The sequence below is a fragment of the Epinephelus moara genome, chromosome 6 (assembly GCF_006386435.1).
Source record: "Epinephelus moara isolate mb chromosome 6, YSFRI_EMoa_1.0, whole genome shotgun sequence".
Taxonomy (NCBI): Eukaryota; Metazoa; Chordata; class Actinopteri; order Perciformes; family Serranidae; genus Epinephelus; species Epinephelus moara.
The window spans coordinates 11,333,500-11,353,065 of record NC_065511.1 but is presented as its reverse complement, the minus strand read 5'-3'; the positions used below and the strand labels follow the sequence as shown (position 1 = coordinate 11,353,065).

Sequence of the window (19,566 nt, the reverse complement as noted above, 5' to 3'; positions counted from 1 at the left end):
AAAGCTGTCATGAACCACTTATAGTTTCAGCTTCTGTTGTGTTTTGAAATTCATGATAATAAATTGACAATATAGACTAAAAGAAACCTCAGACTATGACATTAAAACCTGATTTTACAAACGCCTTTATGCAATTACTTAAAAGATTCCTCTTATGTCTGCTAAAAAAATTCCTTGTCCAAAAATCTGCTGATTACCTTCTAGACAAAACTGATTAATTGCTTTGTCTTTAAAATATCAGACATTTATTTAAATGACAAATACAATTTCCCAGAGCACAAATTGACAGTTTGTTCATTTTGTCCAAACAAAAGTCCAAAATAGTCCAAACAAAGATATTTAGTTCACAAACAACAGGAAAAAAGGCAGAAAACATTTGCATGTAAAAAGCTGGTACCAGCAAAGGTTGGGTATTTTTGCTTGGAAAGTGAATTGAACAGTTAATTGATACCAAAATAGATGCTACTTAAATTCTCTGCTGATTAACTAATCAATTAATTGACCCACAGTAGTGCGGAGCATCCTGCCAGCTGGTCAACTGCCTTTGTAGATGACTAGAATGAGACCAGCATGGTTTTGGGGGAATAAAATAACAAAAGCACTACGTTATTATCTCACACTCTCAGAAATAACAGTTCACGTATTCTATGTCTCTCTTCCTCCCTTACTCCCTATTTTCTGATAGGTCATTTTCAGAATTTGAACCAAATGGCATAAAAACTACTCACACATTCCCTTATAGAGCTCCAGGAATCTACTGTAGTTCTTCGAAGTTTATGCTGCACATCTGTCCACTAGAGAGCAGTGTAGCATCAGTCATCATCAGACCCGGCTGCTTCTCCATGCAAAGCCAGTGAAGCAGGGAAGGTGGGAACCCAAATACAGAACAAAAATAACAACAGAGACTAAAAATAACAGCAGCATGTGGCTTGCTTAGACTTAAAACTGTCACTCTGAAATAGAAAAAAAAAAGAGAATCATACATTGAGACATGTGGATTCTCTACACAAACCTTTTCCTTAAACCTTTACTCTGTGCAAGTGTGTTGTGTGTGTGTGTGTGTGTGTGTGTGTGTGTGTGTGTGTGTCTGTGTGTGTGTGTGTGTGTCTGTGTGTGTTGGGGCGTTCATGTGAAGCAGAGTGCAGGTTAAAGAGATGGAAAACAGAGACTGTATCTGCCCGGCAGGCCTCCTCAGCAGCCAGGATACTGAATACGTCACTTGTGACATTTTACACTCACTCATTTTACTGCCCCATGTCAAATAATACACCCCGCACTCACACTCACATATGCACACATATGAGTACAGTACACACATGGATATGGGCACACATAGGCGGATAGCCTCACACGCACACACTTTGTCCGGCAGCCGTCCAGGCAGGCAGGCAGGCAGGCAGGCAGGCAGCAGGCTCGATCAGATAAATATGAGGCTTGTAATGCGACCACAGAGACGGGGCTGATGGGATCAATAAAGAACGGCGCTGCAGGTCATCAGGAGAACACAGCGAGAGGATAAATATGGACTGGCTCATCGGAAAACAGAGCAGCGAGACTGATGGGTACACAGGACTATATCTTCTCTCGTGTGTTCTCTCACCCATCTGACACAGATCAGACAGACAGATTTCTCACTCTGGTGTGCTCTACCTCTAGCTAAAGTAGACTGTTGGGAGGCTTCCCTGCTGATGCTCTGCATGACAATTGTTTGAGCCCTGAGGAGTTTAAAGGCATCCACGTAGTGTACACACTGGGATTAACCTGAAGTAATTTTACTTGATGGGCTGCTGTTTTTAGTAGACATTTTATTCATTGTCAGATAGATTTTGTGAATGAATTGTCAGGCACTTATCAGATGGAGTATGTATGGTAACGCTACGTAGAATGTTGATGTTTCAAAGGCTTTTTAGTTCCAGCAAAAATACAGTTATGAAAGAAATAGTTGATACTCTTCGTTTGATTTGCTGCTTATTTGTGTTTTATATCATCATAATTTGAATATATTTGGGTTTTAGACTTTAACCTGGCAATATGTGGACATAACCTGGGGAACCTTGGAATTGTGACGTGCATTTTTCATTATGTTTATAACACTAAACAACACTGCTGCTCGTATGAGTCAACGGATTTCTAAATCTTATGTATCACGTCACTCATTTAGATTGAGATAAGTAAATGTTGCTGAGCTTTAGTCAGAAACAGACAAAGTCCAATTAGCACATTCAATTTTACACAGCTGAATATGTATTTAACATTAGCGGTGATGAGGTGTGTGAAGTTCTGGCAACTTGCCTCTGTTTTGCTTATAGTGACATCTGCTCTTAAACCAGGAGAGTGGGTGAACTGGCAGCTTTAGTTAGATGGTGTACAGATGTTAGACAGTCATGTGGTGATTGCTGTTTGTGTGTGTGTGTGTGTGTGTGTGTGTGTATGTGTGTGCTTTTTAGGGCTGGTTGTGGTGTCTTGGTTATTCTGCATAAGAATAATTCCACATGAAGAATGTCTAATGTAAATGCATGTTTACTGAAGCTGTATATGACAGTTGCAACATTCTGGACAGTTGCTTCTCCTGTTTCTGAGCCAATGTGGTCATTAGAGAGAGACTCTCCTAAATAGATTTTGTTGTAAGAGATAGTCATAGCGATTTGCCATTTTTTGGCCTTTTGGCTTTGATTTAGTCTGTTTAGTTTCCATTTTATTTGCACAGGTTGGTTGTTTCTGCTGCCAGGCCACTGCAGTGGTGGTGAATTGAATTTTGCTTGTGGTGCACACAGGATTTAAAAATCATATTTTCAATGTCCAACACAGTTTTCATAGGAGCATGTTTTTGTGTAAATGGCAGTTCCAATGAAAACTGTAAACACTGAGATCTGTGGATTGTCCAGAGTAACTAGGACATTGTTTGTCTTGCTGTTAAAATATTTAATTGTAATTTTTCTAAACTTGGAGCCAAAAGTTAGAAAGTGAGAAAATATGTCTTTTTGTCATCCAGGTGAACAGATCCTTTGACCCTAGTTTGTTTTCATGGGCGTTAAAGGAACACTCACTTATTTTGCCTCTTACCTGTATTGCTATTCATTAGTCAAGGTTGTTTTGGTGTGAGTTGTGAGTTAGAGATGTCTGCCCTCTCTGGAATATAATGGAAGTAGACAGCACTCAAGACACCAAAAAATTGCATTTGAATAACTCACTAGAAATGTGTCTTTCCAGAAATCATGACCTGGTTATTTAAGTTAATCCACAGACCTTGTTGTGAGCAGTTTCATGTGGCATCACTGTGCAGGGGGAAGCATGCATCTACTCATGGACGAGGGGCTCATGCTCACAACAGTGCATGATGTAAATATTAATAGCGTCCTTCTAACGTTAGCTAGCTCTGTGGTGCTAGGTGAGCTAGCAGTAGATGCACGCTTCCTTTTGTGCAGTTCAGTAGAAAGAAAATAGTTTCTACATGAAACTGCTCACAACAAGGTCTGTGGATTATCTTGAGTTACTGGGTTATGATTTCTGGAAAGAGACACAGCTGCAGATTTTTTCAAATGTATTTTTTGGGCACTGTGAGCACCACAAGCTGTGTGTCACCTAGTTGCATTACATTTGAGAGAAGGCAGACATCTCTATGGCCGACATCTCCAACACTCAGCAACTCACACCAAAACAATGTAGATTAGTGTTTCCCAACAGATGCAGCCATTGGGTCCAGATTTCTCCGTAGTCATTAGTTCGAGGTCCCATTGTTAAATACATTTAGTTTGGCCGTGTCATTGAGCTAGTTTGCTGTCTCTGTCAAGTAGCTGTCTGTTAGTCACTCACTCTACAGTGTGAGTCACTTGCGGTCCATACAGAATGGTTCTACGGCCTATGTTTGGACCACGACCCACCAGTTGGGAACCACTGATCTGGACTAATTAATGGTACTACAGTAAGAGGAAAAATATGTATTTTTGATTTGGGGGTGAACTGTTCCTTTAATGGCCATGCTATCAGTCATATTGGAATCTAACCAAGCATGTGTTGATCAGCTTTGTTGAACTTTACACAGAATGAGCTCCTGCCTCCATCCTCACCTTCTGATCCAGCTCAGTGTGTGCAATTCAAGGCAGCCCTCAAATGTCACTCAGCTGGACTGCTCTGCTTGCTAGTTACTCTGAACTTGCACAGATGTGTGGCTATATTTCTGGGATCTGGTGGGCTCTGGTGAAGGGAGCCAACATTTAACATAAATTTTTCTGAGAAAAACTGAACAAAAACTTGCAGTAGCGTGGTGGACTGGTGCTTGAATCCACCCTGATGCCTTAAAAAATAATGTAATGCCAGTACATAATATGATGAGAGAGGGTGTTACTCACATGAAGCGGTTATTTTTTAGTTTATGTTGGTCCAAATCACTTACTACCTTCACCTCATCTTTAAAGTCATTCTGAATGTTCTTTTTTTCTCCATGTTGTTTACTTCATCACCATTGCCATCATTGCATTGTCCTTTTCATCAAAGCATCATCTATAATATCCTGAATATTATTCATATTATAGTTGAAGTATTATTTATGTCATACACATCTTAAGTGATATCAGTTGTGTCAGTATTTTGTGTCGTTTGGATTGTTTTCCTCATCTCTTTGTGTTCTGTATGCACTGAGCTGTGCACACCTTTTATTTTTTTATGTTTTAGGATCAAAGAAGAACCAAAGCCTCAGCCGGCACAGTAAGTAAACTGCATTACCCAGAGTGCTCTAGGCTTTGACACTTCTTCCTGTCAGTCGGTGCTGTGTGCTTCATGTGGCTTTCTCCTCTCTGTCTGGGAGGAAAATGAAAGAAATGTCACTAATGTCATGGAAAGCAGCTGCGATAGCACAATGATGGTGCAGTGGCATTTTTTATTTTTATAAGCTTTAGAATGAGAAGCATCAAGCAGATTGTTGAATTCCATACTGGATACTAAACAGCCGACTTCCATGACATCAGTGACGACGGCTTTTCCTTTCTACCAGCTTTGTTATAGCCAGGCCCTCAAACCCTTTTCCCTTGTCCCTGGTCACCAACTCTGGCTGCCCATTCTCATCCAGTGTGTCATCTGCACTCTGATTGGCTTGTGCAGCCTCGTACTTCAATCGCAACTGTGGACTTGATGCACCTGCCCTGTACTGTAGCTGCATTTTGACTAAATCCACCTGTAGGGCTGACTGGTCTGTTAACCTGACCCCTACTGCACCACCAGGCTGGAATAAATGACACTCCTGTTACCCTCAGCTGAGCGTTTGATGCAGCTCTCATTTCCATTGGCTGTAGAGCTTTCCTGCTTCTTCTCTCCCTCCCTCTACTGTAAGTCTGTCTGTATCATCTTTCTTTCTTCTTCTATCTTTCTCTCTGTATTTCTGACACTGTGTCTGGTTGTCAATGTTCCACTAATCGCCGCTCTGCCCGTGTCCTGGCCTTCTCCTCTCTCTGCGCTGGTTGAAGTGAATGTCCCTGCTATTGTTCACCTCTTAGAATCTGACCCGCTTCCTAAAAACACCCTTTCAGGACAGATTGTTTTCTCCCATGATGACTCATTGCGATGTTCCAGTCACACTTTGCTTATTTGAACAGGTGGTTTCCCTTTAGTGGGATCACTGAGCTGGTAAATAACGTCCTTCAGCCCCAGCAAAAGTCCCAAAATGACAAGGAGCCAGAGCCAGACGCGTAAGTAATAGTACAGACCCCTTTTGATCTCCTCCCAGCAGGCAGTAACATACAGTGGTGACCCCAGCAGCTGGACGCACAGTATGTTTGACCCTAGTGGATATTAGACTATGTTTGTTGAAGCATACGAGGAGAGAGTAGTGGTGTGGGAATGGTGTACCGTTATGGATCCTACTTTTATAAATAACATAATGGCAATACTTTGTGAGGTGGTACCAATACTTAACAATATACTAAACTCATAAAGAATTACAACGAATATTGTCATAAACTTTTGTGTGTTAATTTGCCCTGGTACTATTCCTTTATGAAACGAAAAAGTGGCCCAAAATAGAGTTTGTTACATGTTGTTATATACTACATTTATTTTTTTCTCATCATTTGATCTCTAAATATACTTGTAATGCAGATTAATTTGAATGGTGAAAAAGAGAAATATGAAACTACAACAACCAATTGCCTCCAGCAGTCTCACAGCTGCTATAGGGCCGCCAAAATAACCATGTGACCAAATAAGCCAGACTTAACTAACGCAATATGGTTAAGGTTTGGAAGTTAAAAAAAAATTTCATTAAGGTTGTTCTATGAAATTTATCTACAGATTTAGTTTGTCTCAGCACTCAGAGTTTTATTTGTTGTCATCCAATCTAATAATGGACGTCTTTACCACTGCAGTCAGCTGCCAGGTAGAATAGAGAACCAAGAGCACTGTGGACCTCAGTTATTTGGGGCTGGCTGCAAAAAGATGGTGCAAGACAGACTGGTCTGTAGAAATAAATCTGTCTAATGTGTCTAGTGTGTCTGTAAAGAAAAAGAAAAAATATATAAAGACTGATATATTGTAAGCCTAAATAGTTAACAGCCAAGGACCAGGCTAGGCCAAGACCTGTCTTTGAGCTGCAGCAGTCAATATCACCTGCAGACAACTGACTTAAAAAGAGAAGAACCTAGCTTGTAATTTGCAGTGTGCGATTTTATTTATCCAATCCAATCCACTTTATTTCTATAGCACATTTTACAAACGGAGGTTTCCAAAGTGCTGCACAGAAACAGAAATAAAATACTAAAAAAACAATACTAAATAAAATACCAAAAACAGTAATGTAATCAAAGAGCAATAAATTAAAAACAATAAATAAAAACAAATAAAATCATGAAGAAAATCAGTAAAAGAAATTAAAAGACAACAGAAGACCACACAACTCTCATGCTACATTAAAAGCCAGAGAATAAAAGTTAGTCTTAAGACGAGACTTAAGAAGTTTCAACTGTGGCGGCTATTTTAATCTGAGGGGGTAGGGAGTTTCACAATTTAGGGGTGACCACAGGGAAAGCTTGGTCGCCCCTGGTTTTAAGTCTGGTCTTAGGGACCACGAGCTGGAGCTGACCAGTGGACCTCAGTGATCTCGGGGGTGTGTAGATTCGAATGAGGTCCGAAATGTACGTAGGGGCCAGTCCATTCAAAGATTTAAAAACAAACAATAAAATGTCAAAATCAATCCTAAAACGAACAGGAAGCCAGTGCAGCGAGGCAAGAATGGGGGTTATGTGCTCGTGTTTCTTGCTTCCTGTTAAAAGACGAGCCGCAGAGTTCTGGACTACCTGTAAACTAACAGGGCATTTTTATTAATTCCTGCATAAAGAGCATTACAGTAGTCTAAATGTGACGTGATAAAAGCATGCATCACATGCTCAAAATCATTAAATGATAAAACAGATTTAACTTTTGCTAAAAGCCAAAGATGATAAATTTGACAACAGCGTTTATTTGTTTGTCGAGTTTAAAATCTGTATCCCTTATGACGCCAAGGTTGGTGACTGTTCATGAGTGTTCCAGAGTCTGTTGGAGTAAATGGCAGTGAGTTGCTTGAAGCCAGTCCAATTGTCAGAATACATGTTGGCATTGAATGTTTCTGCAAACCATGGGTACATAACATTTTTGTATTATTATGTAGCAGAAACTGAAACTTTTCAACAATGCTGTGGTTAACATGTTAGGTTTAGGCACAAAACCACTCGCCTATGAAGGATCATGTTTTGGCTTAAAATACCTAGTTTTGGTGCCACAATTCCGACTTGAAATGCAGCGACATCTCAGTAAAACACCTTTTCATGGCACTATCACGGCTGGAAACACATGCAATGTCTTTGTAAAAAAACTTCTTCTTGTGGCACTATCTTCAGTGGAAACATGGCGATGGGTCACTAAAAAACACCCACATTTGGTTGTTATAAAGCCACTGGAAACATAGTGATGATTATAAAACAACTGGTTTTGTTGTTTGTTGATCTTAATGGTCTGCAGTAGACCAATGGAGATTCGCAGACACCTACTGTAGGCAACAAGCCATCCACTATCCCTTCCACCTCTTGATGACAAAGTCAGCTCATATACTGTACTGTCACTTTGGAATTGTAGATATGATACGTATGAATTGTACAAACTGGTTTGAAGAAATGTACATGCCAACATTTTCTTCTGGCGACTGGGTTGAGAAGCTGTAGCATAGTCAGCCATGTTGTAGAATGAGTTTGTCACTTCATGTGAAGACTTTGAGGATTAGAGTTGTATCTGTATCACCTTCTATTTGCAACACGGTGGGCTGTTTCTTTGCTAACATTTATGAGATTCCAAATTCTGTAAAATGTATGCACTGCACTGCATACTGTACAAAATCCCAATATCACTGTAGAGCTATCTGTTGGGTATTTATAATTGTAGGGAATGGTGAATGACTACACAAGAGAGAATTTTGGACACAACCTACAGACTTTATTCACAGCAGACATTTTGACTATTCATAGCTGGAATAGTGCAGGCAGAAATAATAATACTGGTGGTGGCTGTCTTCCATTATGTGCCCCTGTAAGCCATACATGAGTCAGCATTGCCAATACCAGAGCTGTGGAACATGCACACCTGAATGGCATTTTGTCATTAATTTCATTTGTTACACCTGTGCTTTTCACGCTTTAACAAGTGAAAAAGCTTGTCTAAGGAAGGTTAAGCGTTGCTAAAGACCACAGTAGCCGTTAGAAGACACATGCTTGAAGTGAATGGTATGTAGCAACTTCAATTAAGTTTTAATTTACCAAAAATACATAGAAAATGTGTCCAAATTTAATGTGTTTACATGACTGTATATGTTACGTAAAAAGGCTTGCTTGCACACAAGCCCTCAGAAAAATATCACTCAACTTTGCAGCACTAGCCAGCTAGCTTTAGCTAGTTTTAGCCTTATTTTGTTGGTTTTACAACCCACAAAGATAAAGTTAGGCTTATACAGTTCAGTGTAAATGCTTCCATCAACTTTGTTTCCAGCAGCAGCAGCAGCAGAATGCTTTTTTCCCCCCAGCACAAAATCTCTGATAAATCCACTATTCTCTTTGGCACAAAATGGCAGCTACACAAAGCTAACACCTAGCTTGGTTAGCTTAGCTCGCTTGAACAGTTAGCTTGCTAAAAACATATTTTTTTAACACAAGTTTTTGAGGAACAAACCAGAACAGAAAGATGAATGAGTATTAAACGTTGTTAATTTGTCAGGTGGGTAGAAACTTTACTCCAAATACAGTAAACGGTAGTGTTCTGTGTCTGCTAGCTAGACTCGTTAGCTAACTTGTTAGCAATACCAGTTTGTCAAAGCTGTGGGTTTGTGAGCTTGTGTGGGGTTTTTTCACTGCCAAAGCAGCTACAGTCAATTAACGCCATGTCAGCTTTACATTAAGTCAAGAGCAAGAAAACTTTGTAACTGTGATATTATCATTCACTACAGAAACACAACCTGAATGTCATCAGTTTACCTTGTTTTAGATTGAAGGAATTTAAGAAAGGTGCTAATTTCCCTTTTAATGGATGCTATAAATACATACACATATAAGCCGGTTAATAAACTGTTGTGTCTTTGCTTTTAGTACCAACATGATGTATTAAGGATGACAGAGGAGCTAAAATTAAGTCCAGACATTTTGTGGCAGAGGTAGAATCCAGGAGCTTGCAGAGGGTTTGTAGTTCACCCGCGCTGTTGGGTCTGTCATATGTCCAAGAGAGAGGCTCAGGTTACCGGCTGTGTGTAGCTGCTCTGGTGCGGCCCAGAGGTAAGAGAGCTCCGATACGCTAGCATGGGATGGGACAATGAGCAGCGTATGATTACTCGTCAGCAGTGTCACCTACATTTGACCGTGTTTGACCGAATAAGCAAACCCTCTGGAATGGGCCCTGTGTACCAGCTGCCTGCTGCCACTGAGGTCTACTCTTACTCCACGTTTATTCTTTGTTTTCCTCCCCATGCCTCACTTGGTAACTCATTCCTTGTATTTAGATTTTAATTTTCTGTACACCGCATCACTTGCGACCTCTCCTTTATTTATTTATTCTTTATTTTCGTCTTGCGCCTTGATATCAGTCTCAATGGGCAGCGCAGTGTCAACATATTTACCACAGACTACAGTCAAACTTGTAAAACTATCACCTGTGAAAATTTCCTTTTAAAAATGTTTTTTAATAACCTCTATTTAGCCCCCAAAGGGTGAGTGAGCCTTAGACGAGGTGACCTGATACAGAGGAAGGGAGAGGTAATCATTGGTTATCTTTAACAGCTCTTCTCAGTGACCTTGTCTGTCAATAGAGCATTGGCCCTTAGTCCATGTAGTGGCCCGGGATCGAGCTCATGTCTCTGTAAACGTTTGAGTGTAAGGGGAGATTAAGTGAGAATAAAACACGATTGTTTGTAGTCTTATTTCCTTGATCCTTGGAAACAGTGGCTTTACCTCTTGTATCACAGTCTTCATCAGTCTGTTATCAGGCCCTCTGTCAGTAAATGAGATTTGGTGGGATCTGTTGAACAAGGCTACATACTAATCTCTGCTTGGTAAACACACAAAGGCTGTGACACAATTAGCCCTTTAATCCCTCAGTGGGTACAACGGGGGGCATGCCAGTGGCACTCCATCTAATGTTTAGATGGCACAGAGACTCGCTCAAACACGCAGATAGTCTTCAGGTGGTGCGTGGCCATTACATTTGGGCTCTAAAGGTCTGGTTGTGGGTAAAGGAAGCACATTTATCTCAAACGCAGAGCTGTATGTGGTAAAAGGATAGCGTTGCTCAATAATTCACAAGTGCTAATGAATGTTGCAGGGGATATGTGGGGCGAAACCAATTCTAATCGCCATATTATGAAGTCAGCCCAGTGTTTAGTTTCCAAGGAGACGCTCAATTGACATGTGTCATACAAAATGCATGTGAAGAGACCATGCAGTTTTTTTCAGTAGCCTCTCAGGACTTGTTAGGAGTTAAGGATCTACTGTATAAGATCAGGTGTAATGTATCAGTAGGAGGCCATCTATAGGACACAAACAGTAACACAATAGACACTGTACTAACAAATGCTTGATGGATGGTGGGCTCGTCTTTGTCACCAATTGACACCAAGGATTTCCTATAAGGAGCACTATCGAGAAATAATAATTGTGTGTATTGGTAATATCATTATCTAACAGTGTGCCTCTAGGGTGTTCTGTCTCACCTTACGACTGTCCTGATATAGAAACACAGGTGCAAATGATTCATTAAACACAGGGGAACCTGAGAAAGTGGAATTAAGTGGTGTTCTTAAACTTGCAAAGCAAATTTGATACCCCGCCCTCCCCCTGTTTTGGAGGGGTGCGGTATCAAAGGAGGAGCTCAACTTTGAAGCTTCTGAGGTCATGGTGTCTGCTTTTCCTTTCAAAATCTCACACTGCACATGTCTGAGGTTATATCAGTTAGTCGGTCGATAGTTGGAGCTTATTGTGTAAGTGTGATTTTGAGAACAAAGCTGAACACACGAATCAGACTGTTGGAATTAAGAAAGATAATATATAATCCAACTCTGCAATAAACATGTCTCGCAGTTAGACTATAAGAGAAAAATAGATATTAATTAATCCTGTATGTCAATTGTGATTACACAAAAGCATACATCATATTACTGTATGTATAGCCTCGCGTCACCAGGCTCTTCACATAAAGTGAAGAGCCTGGTTTCTATTCACTATGAATTTTGTCTGGATTTTGTCTGGATTCTGGTTCCGGTCTAGAGAGCGGATGCCGAGTTCACCAAATTCACCAAAGTAAAAATGTTCACCAAAGTAAAACTTTAAATTCTGGCGCACCATCGATTTGGGGTGATGAGGGGTGTAAGAAAATCGGTTAACTTAATGGCTTGGGGCTTTTCTTGTAAATTATATTCTTTAAATTAAAGTTTCACCACATTTTTATTAGCTTGGTACTTTTATTTTGACGGAAAGGCGCATCCATCGAATTCCGGATCCTGTCTCACTCGGCCTGGTTCCGGTTCCTTATCAAAACGGCCACTAACGGCCCCAGACTAGTGTATGTATAGTTGTTTAATTAGAACACGGCACTTTATGGAAAAAACAAGGTAATATACTGTGTCCCAAAGTCAATGTTATTCTTACAAATGTTTGATTAAAAGGCTCATCGAGGGCATTGCAAATCAGCATAGGCTATAAATGCTGTGGTATGTCGCATTGGCTCCTTCTTGTCCCTAACAAGCATTCAATAAATTAAAAAAACACAGCCCTTTTTTTAATAGGTCACCAAACCTTCTCTTCCTTTTCCTAACCTCTGTCCTTTCCCTTCACTTACAGGAAGTTGCACCAGCAGTTTGAATCGTATAAGGACCAGGTTAAGAAGATGGGGGAGGAGTCTAAGCAGACTCAGGACCAGAAGAGCGAAGCCCCAACCTGCGGGATATGCCACAAAACCAAGTTTGCCGATGGCTGTGGCCACCTCTGTTCATATTGCCAAACGAAATTCTGTGCTCGGTGCGGAGGACGAGTGTCTCTGCGGTCAAATAAGGTAACACTGGCTCGTATGCTCGGTATTCAACATTTATAAGGACATACACACACACACATGCAGATGTCCCACCCTCAGGCAAAATTTTCCCTACACTACGATTTGAAATCCAAGGTTATGAAACATTGCAGTGAAATCATAATCTGGGAGATGAGCCAACAGTGTCTCTAATGGCAACTAATGTTTTTCAGATTATCAGCATCTACTACAGTCAGTAACTCTCTGCATGCCTGTATTCTAATTCGCATCACTCTTATGTGTTGATTCACAGCTGAAGTTTCCTTATTCATGTTTACTGTAGCTTACAGTTGTTCTGTTTCACCACTGGAGGGAACTATTCCTCCTTTTCTTTTCCATAAAGGAACCTTGTGGGTGCTTTAGCATAATGTGGCACTCCAGTGCCTAACTAACCTCTGTAAAATCCCCACCACAGACTAAGCCAAAGCTTTAAGTATTAGACCGCTTAAATTTGAATCATGAGCTTGAGTGTTTTTATGTGATGCTATCCAATCCTTTGCTGTTGGAGTATGTGACAGTGCTACCAGGACCTACTAATGACACTCACAATCTCTCTCCCCCTATCTTTCCTACCCCCATCCCCCACCCCTCTGTCTCCCTCTTTCTTTCTTTCTGCTGCATTCCTGCTCTCATGGAATTGCAACAGGAGGACAAAGTGGTTAGCAAAATCCTTTTCTGCATTTCTTGGGACTGTGTCTGAACACAAACATTGTTCATGAAATGCTGTGATATGTATATATACACATACAGCAGCCATAATGACATGAAACAAACAAGAAAAGTCCTGATTAGTCTTTGTCTGTGCATCTATATTGCTCGTCTGAAATAAACACAAAATAAACAACATTAGCTCTATGAAAAAAGTACTGTTTTCAAGAGGGTAAAAATGTTTTTGATATTGTGCTTCTCAGAGATACAAATATATCTTATGTGGCTCTGGGGTGAGCTTTACAAAGTGTGAAAACATAACTCTAATGATGTCATCTTGGTTACAGCAGTTTGGGATCGAGAGTTTTAAACAAATTGGTAACACAAAGCCTGCTTTACTGGTATGAATGACATGGGTGTTTTCCAGTATATATGACAATATAATGAAAGACATCATCGTGTTGCGTTAAGGGAATTGTGGTGTCCAGCATATTTGGATTTAGCCCTCCTCTGTACAGATTTTGACCTTTTTGTTTATGCTTTTTAAAAATATTTTTCTCACGTGTCCTAGAGCTTTGTGTAGGTGCAGTTCTAAATGGTTGAATTACCGCCTTTCGCATAATATTGAGATTCAAATTAGACCCCTCTCTAAACATGTAGTAGGTGGTAATGTACCCGTAGAGCTAATTTGAATTCCATTCCTGGATAATGTTGCTTTTTAATAATACGTTCTCCAACTAGCTTTTCTAATCACACTATTGGTAAAGCAAGTTTTGATCAATATGAAATCCCACGCCAATCCAAATTATCCCAATTCAATGCTAACATGCAGTCCTGCATGTGGTGTATAGAACAATATAGATCAGAATGGGAGAGCTATAATGAGTAATTGCAGTACTGAATACCCTTGGGGATTACATATAACTGTAGTGCTCTGTTTGTTCAGTTAGTTGCACAAAGACAGCCAGATGAACATCTCACAGGGGTCATTCCACTGTCCTTGTATATGTATGACATAGATTTCACAGAGCTGTCTTACCCCTAACCTGCTTGTGTTTAGTTGCTGACTGCCAAACAGTAACTAAACAGTCTAGAAGCTACACTGGAGGCAAGTACAAACCAGTAGGTTTGATCCAAACAGTGGAGCAGCAGGAACACTGGGAGAGACCTCTGCCCTGCTGCTGCCTCCATTGCCAAGACCCCAGTTGTACAGGCGGCCATTGTTCACCGGTAGATAATAGCTGGGAGATCGGTTACCTTGTTGTACAGATGGTGTTGAATAATAACAGTGGCAGCAGGCTGGCGATGGACAGTCAGGGCATTGGCAGAGAGGCCCTGGAATGTGCCAGTGAGGCAATGCCAGCTATTTACCTGGTGGTGCCCTGGCCTCCTGACACTCAAGGTCAAATCTCCATATAGACCGTGGATGCTGATGAGTATTTAATATTCATTAAAAATAAATTCAGCAACACTTTGTAATCTAAGGACACCCTATAGTAGTCTATACTGAGATACAGCTGCAAACCGCAAAGGAAAATGCAGGAGTAAACATTTGATCCCAGTTCAGAGGAGTCACTCCACTATCTCTGTGCTTGACAATACTGCCATATTTCAAATATTTTTGCAGATATGCCTTCAGAATGAGTTGAAAATCCAAGAAATTGCTTATACATAGACTTGTCTTCAGCAGGGGAGCAGAGTAAGCGTTTATGGCAGGAAACAGAAGTTCAGATGACACCGTCAGTCAGACAAACAGAGAGCCAGTATGGAAATGAGCAGAAGAGGTGGCGAGGGTGTTAGGGTGTAAACAGAGGTTGGTTAGTTCACTAGTCATCCTGTCACATACACAGCATGTTCTCCATTTATCTGGTAATAGAGTCCAGTGTTTCCGGGCTGACAGTCTTTTAGCTAAGACCAAATGAAAAGGTCACTTTAGATAGATTGATTGATTACTGTAGTAATCCTAGTGGGAAATTTAATCATTACAGCAGCTTAGAGCAAAAAAGGACAAATAAGCAAAAAACTATACCATATTTATCAGCAATAACTTAGATAGGTGGGACATTTTTTCAGTACAATATATACATGTGTGAGGTGGCCATAACGCAATCGTTTAATTTAATGCATAATTGAAATGTTTATCTGGACATTCTGAAAAAGAGTAGAACATATGTAGATTTTAGTATTTCAGAGGTTGGTAGGTTGTTTTGGATTGTGAATGTTGTTTTATGCTAGCTGCACTCTATTAGCCAATAGAGAAGCCTGCACAGCTAGGTAAGTGATAATGTTTACACAGTAGCTCACCTGGACTATTGGGATATTTATTGCCGATTGTTTTGTGTGTTCATGCTTGTAGTCCCAAGCTTTGATTACTCTGCCACAGACAACGGCCCACATTTTGGTATACCCAACCAGCTTGTCTGAAAGCTTGTGTGTCAGTGAAAGAGGTGGCAGTGGTGAAATCTGCCCTTTTTCCATCCGTCTACTCTTTCCCTCCCTCACAGATGGTGACAGCAGTGGCGAGAGAGATCTTGTTCTGCGAAACGCCATTGAATATTTACAAGTATCTATGTCTGGCAGGGTAGCAGAGCTATGGTACGCTGGAATATGATATATCGGGGCTGAGAGTTAAACAGCTGGGAAAAGAATTTAAGCGTTGGCCCAACTGAAGACTTATAGTTCTGCTCAATAACGTAATGTAATCTTTAGCTGAATCCACGACTCATTTGATATATGGTCTCAATTAATCACTATGCCTTATCACAACAAGCTGAATAATAGATATAAAAGTACTGATAGAATATCTGTGTTGATAACAATCACTGCTCATTGATTGTACCAGGTAGCTTAGCCTCTACAGTAGATATTTGAAGATCAAAGTACAGAGGGACATTTTGGGGGTGAAAGTATAAAATGCCTTTGATATAGATAAACTGTGTGTCGGTGTTGTGAAGTCTTCAGAATCCCTGCTTGTAGCGGTGGAGCTCCCCACCATTTCCTCTGATGTGGCTTCAAAAGGGCCTGAGGAATCAACAGTCTCTGGGGAGGAAGTCATTTGTGATTAAAGCAACTCTTGAAGACGTTACATGTGCTTCTTGGCCCCTCAACATTTCTGCTGTAAAATAGAAAGGGAAGTACTACAGTACTTTAAAGGATGTTGGTGAATAGCATATTGTTGTGAATGAAATTGACTTGTGAGTGTCTAAACAGCACCACAGAAAAAATGATCATCATTAGAAGACGCCATATGGACTCTCTTTGTTCCACATGTTGCAACCTGTTGGACAGTGTATTCCAAATCACTTAATGATTGATTTTAAAAATAGAAATTCATAATTCTTAAAAATGTGTTAAACACATCCAAATCCTAACTAGCTATTGGACTAGCAATGTTAACGCAAAGAGCTATTAACTGCACAAATGAAAATAATTTGTTTTGGTGCAGTAGTTAGCACTGTTGCCTCACAGCAAGAGGGTTCTGGGTTCAAACCCGCTGGCAGCTGGGGCCCTTCAGTGTGGAGTTTGCAGTCCAGAGACATCATGTTAGGTTAATTGGTGACTCTTAACTTGCCTGTAGGTGTGTCAATGTGAGCGTGAACGGTTGTCTATCTTTATGTGTCAGCCTTGTGATAGTGTGACAGCCTGTCCAGGGTGCACTCCTATCGCCCAGTGTCGGCTGGGATAGGATCCAGCTCCCTGCAACCCTGAAAAGGATAAGTGGTTCCAGAAAATGACTGAATGGTGCACATCATTTGCTTCTATGCTGCAAAGTTTGGAAACACATGACTAAGTATACATTTTCCTCAGTTGTATTTGAGGTTTTTTATGTTTGCAGAAAGATGCACAACTCTGCATTTTCCAAATTGGCTGTACAAGGACTTTTAAAGGGTGCTAACGTTATCTTTATTTCCCCTGAATCTAGACAAAATACTGCAGGGGCAGATGATGGGCTTAAGTTTACTTGAAAGTGCTTTTTGCCTTTCAGATGATAATGTGGGGGCTTGATTTGGTTTGTCAATACTCCCAATTAAACTAAATCTCTTAACCGATATGCAACCCCAATCTACAACAGTTATTCCCACAGCACGTAAACGCAGCATAGTTTCTGACATGTTCGTGGTCACATTTGTTTTTGACCTGGCCCCATGACTTCATGGTCCTGCAGTTGTCTTACATCATGAAGAGAAATGCATCACGATGACAACAGCTGTGTTCTGTTTTTTTACTGAAGCCCAAGATGTGTTCACAGCACAGACCGAGTCGGAAATGACAAAGTGAGCTTGTTACCGCTAACACAGAAAAAGCAGTGACAGTCAGTTTTCTGCATAACCGCGGTTCTCTGTAAGTCTATTGGACTGTGGGAGCAGAGCTGGGACGCGCCGCATATGTAATGAGCTCTCATCAACTCCGGCACAGCACAGATGAACTAATACAGCGTCGGTGGCAAATGTAACGTGATTTGACGCGTTAGTGCTCGGCTCACATGTTTTCCCTCCGTAGACCTACTGACATTGAGTCTGGGAATGTTTGCACGGCATGATGGATCCAGTGTAACGATTCAGGATTGGAATCCGTTAAATGAATTGGCGTCTTTGGATGCTGTAATTGCTTAGTTGATAGAAAACGGAAAGGAGGACTGCGTTGGTTTTATTAGATCGGATGAAGTCAGTAGAGTCCCTGCTGTAACCTTCACGGTGCTGCCAGCCGCCGCTGTCCGGCAGGCAGCCTGTTGTGTGGACTTGGAGCTGTCCGCGGTGCTGAAGGTCGGCTGTTTCTTCATTTTCAGGAGCGGCGGACAGTCGTCACCACATTATAAGGACTTAAACACAGCGATCTTTCCGCACAGGCACAGTGTTTTCCCTCAGCGGCACCATGGGTAAGCTGAGTGAGCATGAGGCTGCGACTGCATCGCGTTTTTCACCGGTCATTTTGTTTGTCAGAAATGTGACCATTACAACACTCAAGGGGAATATGTGCTGCTGTTTTTCCTCCCAGAAAACCTGTCCACAACCGATTTCAGCCGCATACGCCCTTTGAAGATAGAGCATGTATTTGCCGACATCTAATAATAACATTAATATACTGTATTTGTTCTTTCAGTGAGCGCGCGTCATGTCTGTTCAAATTTTGCATCACGTCTATGTAACCTAGGTCTGAGAGAGGCTGGTGGGGATGTGGGTCTGACAGACATGAACCATTTCTATGTAAAACCATCGGATTTCTACAGTATTTCCCCTCCTCTTCCTCGTGTCTCTGAACTTCAAACAAGGAACATAAATATTCATCAAGTCTATTATTATTACTGGCGCGCACACTAAAATTAGAAGCTCATTAAAATGTAATTCACCACGTGCAGTCAGTGTTGGAGCATGTGAATGTAGGCGCTCCCATTTCATTCTCATTGGCCGCCAAATGAATCGCACCAAAATGCCTTGTAAACTTTTAAATCTGAAGAACTGACCCAAAAGTCCACGGGGCAAAAAAAGAAAGAAGCATATTGTCGATTGGATTTAATTGTATTACAATCTGCATCTATGTAACATGACTATAGAGGAAGAATCTAAACAGGACCATGCACTGTGTATAATATTAAACTGCTCCCCAAAATAACAGTAAGATATATCTGAATAATATATATTGGCCTACATACTGCATGTATTCTAATCTCCATCATTGCAGCCCATCACACTTGTGCAGCCCCCATCTGTGGCAATAGTGTGCTCTGGAGTGCATGAGATAAGATCCTTGCATTTGCTCCTAAGCTGGACTCAGTCCAGACTGGGATGTTCTGAGGAACACTCCACTCCCTGAACAATGAGTCTTTAATGAGTGGTTCAGTTCACCTCGTTTCAGGTGAAGGAGAGAAACACCAAAGCAATATGATACCTATGACAGGTCATCTACTGCCACATCAATACTGCAGCATGTGCCATTTGGAGTTTTTACTTTAATTCTTTTTGAAGATTATTTTTATGGTATTTTTGCCTTTATTAGTTAGCTGACAAGGAACTGCGAGAAAGAGAATTCACTGAAATGTGGTTTCCGGACGCAATCTGAAGAGGGGGGTCGTGGTTACAATGTATGCATCTTGGAGGACTGGTCAGCCAGGACGCCCACGTCATTTCTTTTGACATAAATAAAATGAATGTTGGAGTAGTGGCAATCACTAGGGCCCTAAAGCCCTCTGTACATTTGAAATAGCTTCCTGTGAAATCAAGAGAATCATTTTAGCAGTCATATTACATATACAGTTGAATGAATGAGTGAATGCAAAATGAATGACTGCAAAAAAATGTCATTGATTTAATTTAACATTGGAGCTGGCTTTCTATTTGAGCTCACAGTGATATGCCT

The 19,566-nt window shown here is 40.8% G+C and overlaps 1 protein-coding gene across 1 annotated transcript in view; it reads left to right on the top strand.

Annotated features, from left to right (window-relative positions):
• The window catches only part of rims2a (regulating synaptic membrane exocytosis 2a), a 163,725-nt gene that overhangs the window by 22,073 nt on the left and 122,086 nt on the right, over window positions 1-19,566 (top strand). Inside the window, exons 3-6 of the mRNA XM_050046488.1 lie at window positions 4,672-4,704; window positions 5,589-5,681; window positions 12,336-12,546; window positions 13,211-13,222. Of these exons, the coding sequence (XP_049902445.1) occupies window positions 4,672-4,704; window positions 5,589-5,681; window positions 12,336-12,546; window positions 13,211-13,222 (349 nt within the window). The remainder of the gene's footprint in view (window positions 1-4,671; window positions 4,705-5,588; window positions 5,682-12,335; window positions 12,547-13,210; window positions 13,223-19,566) is intronic.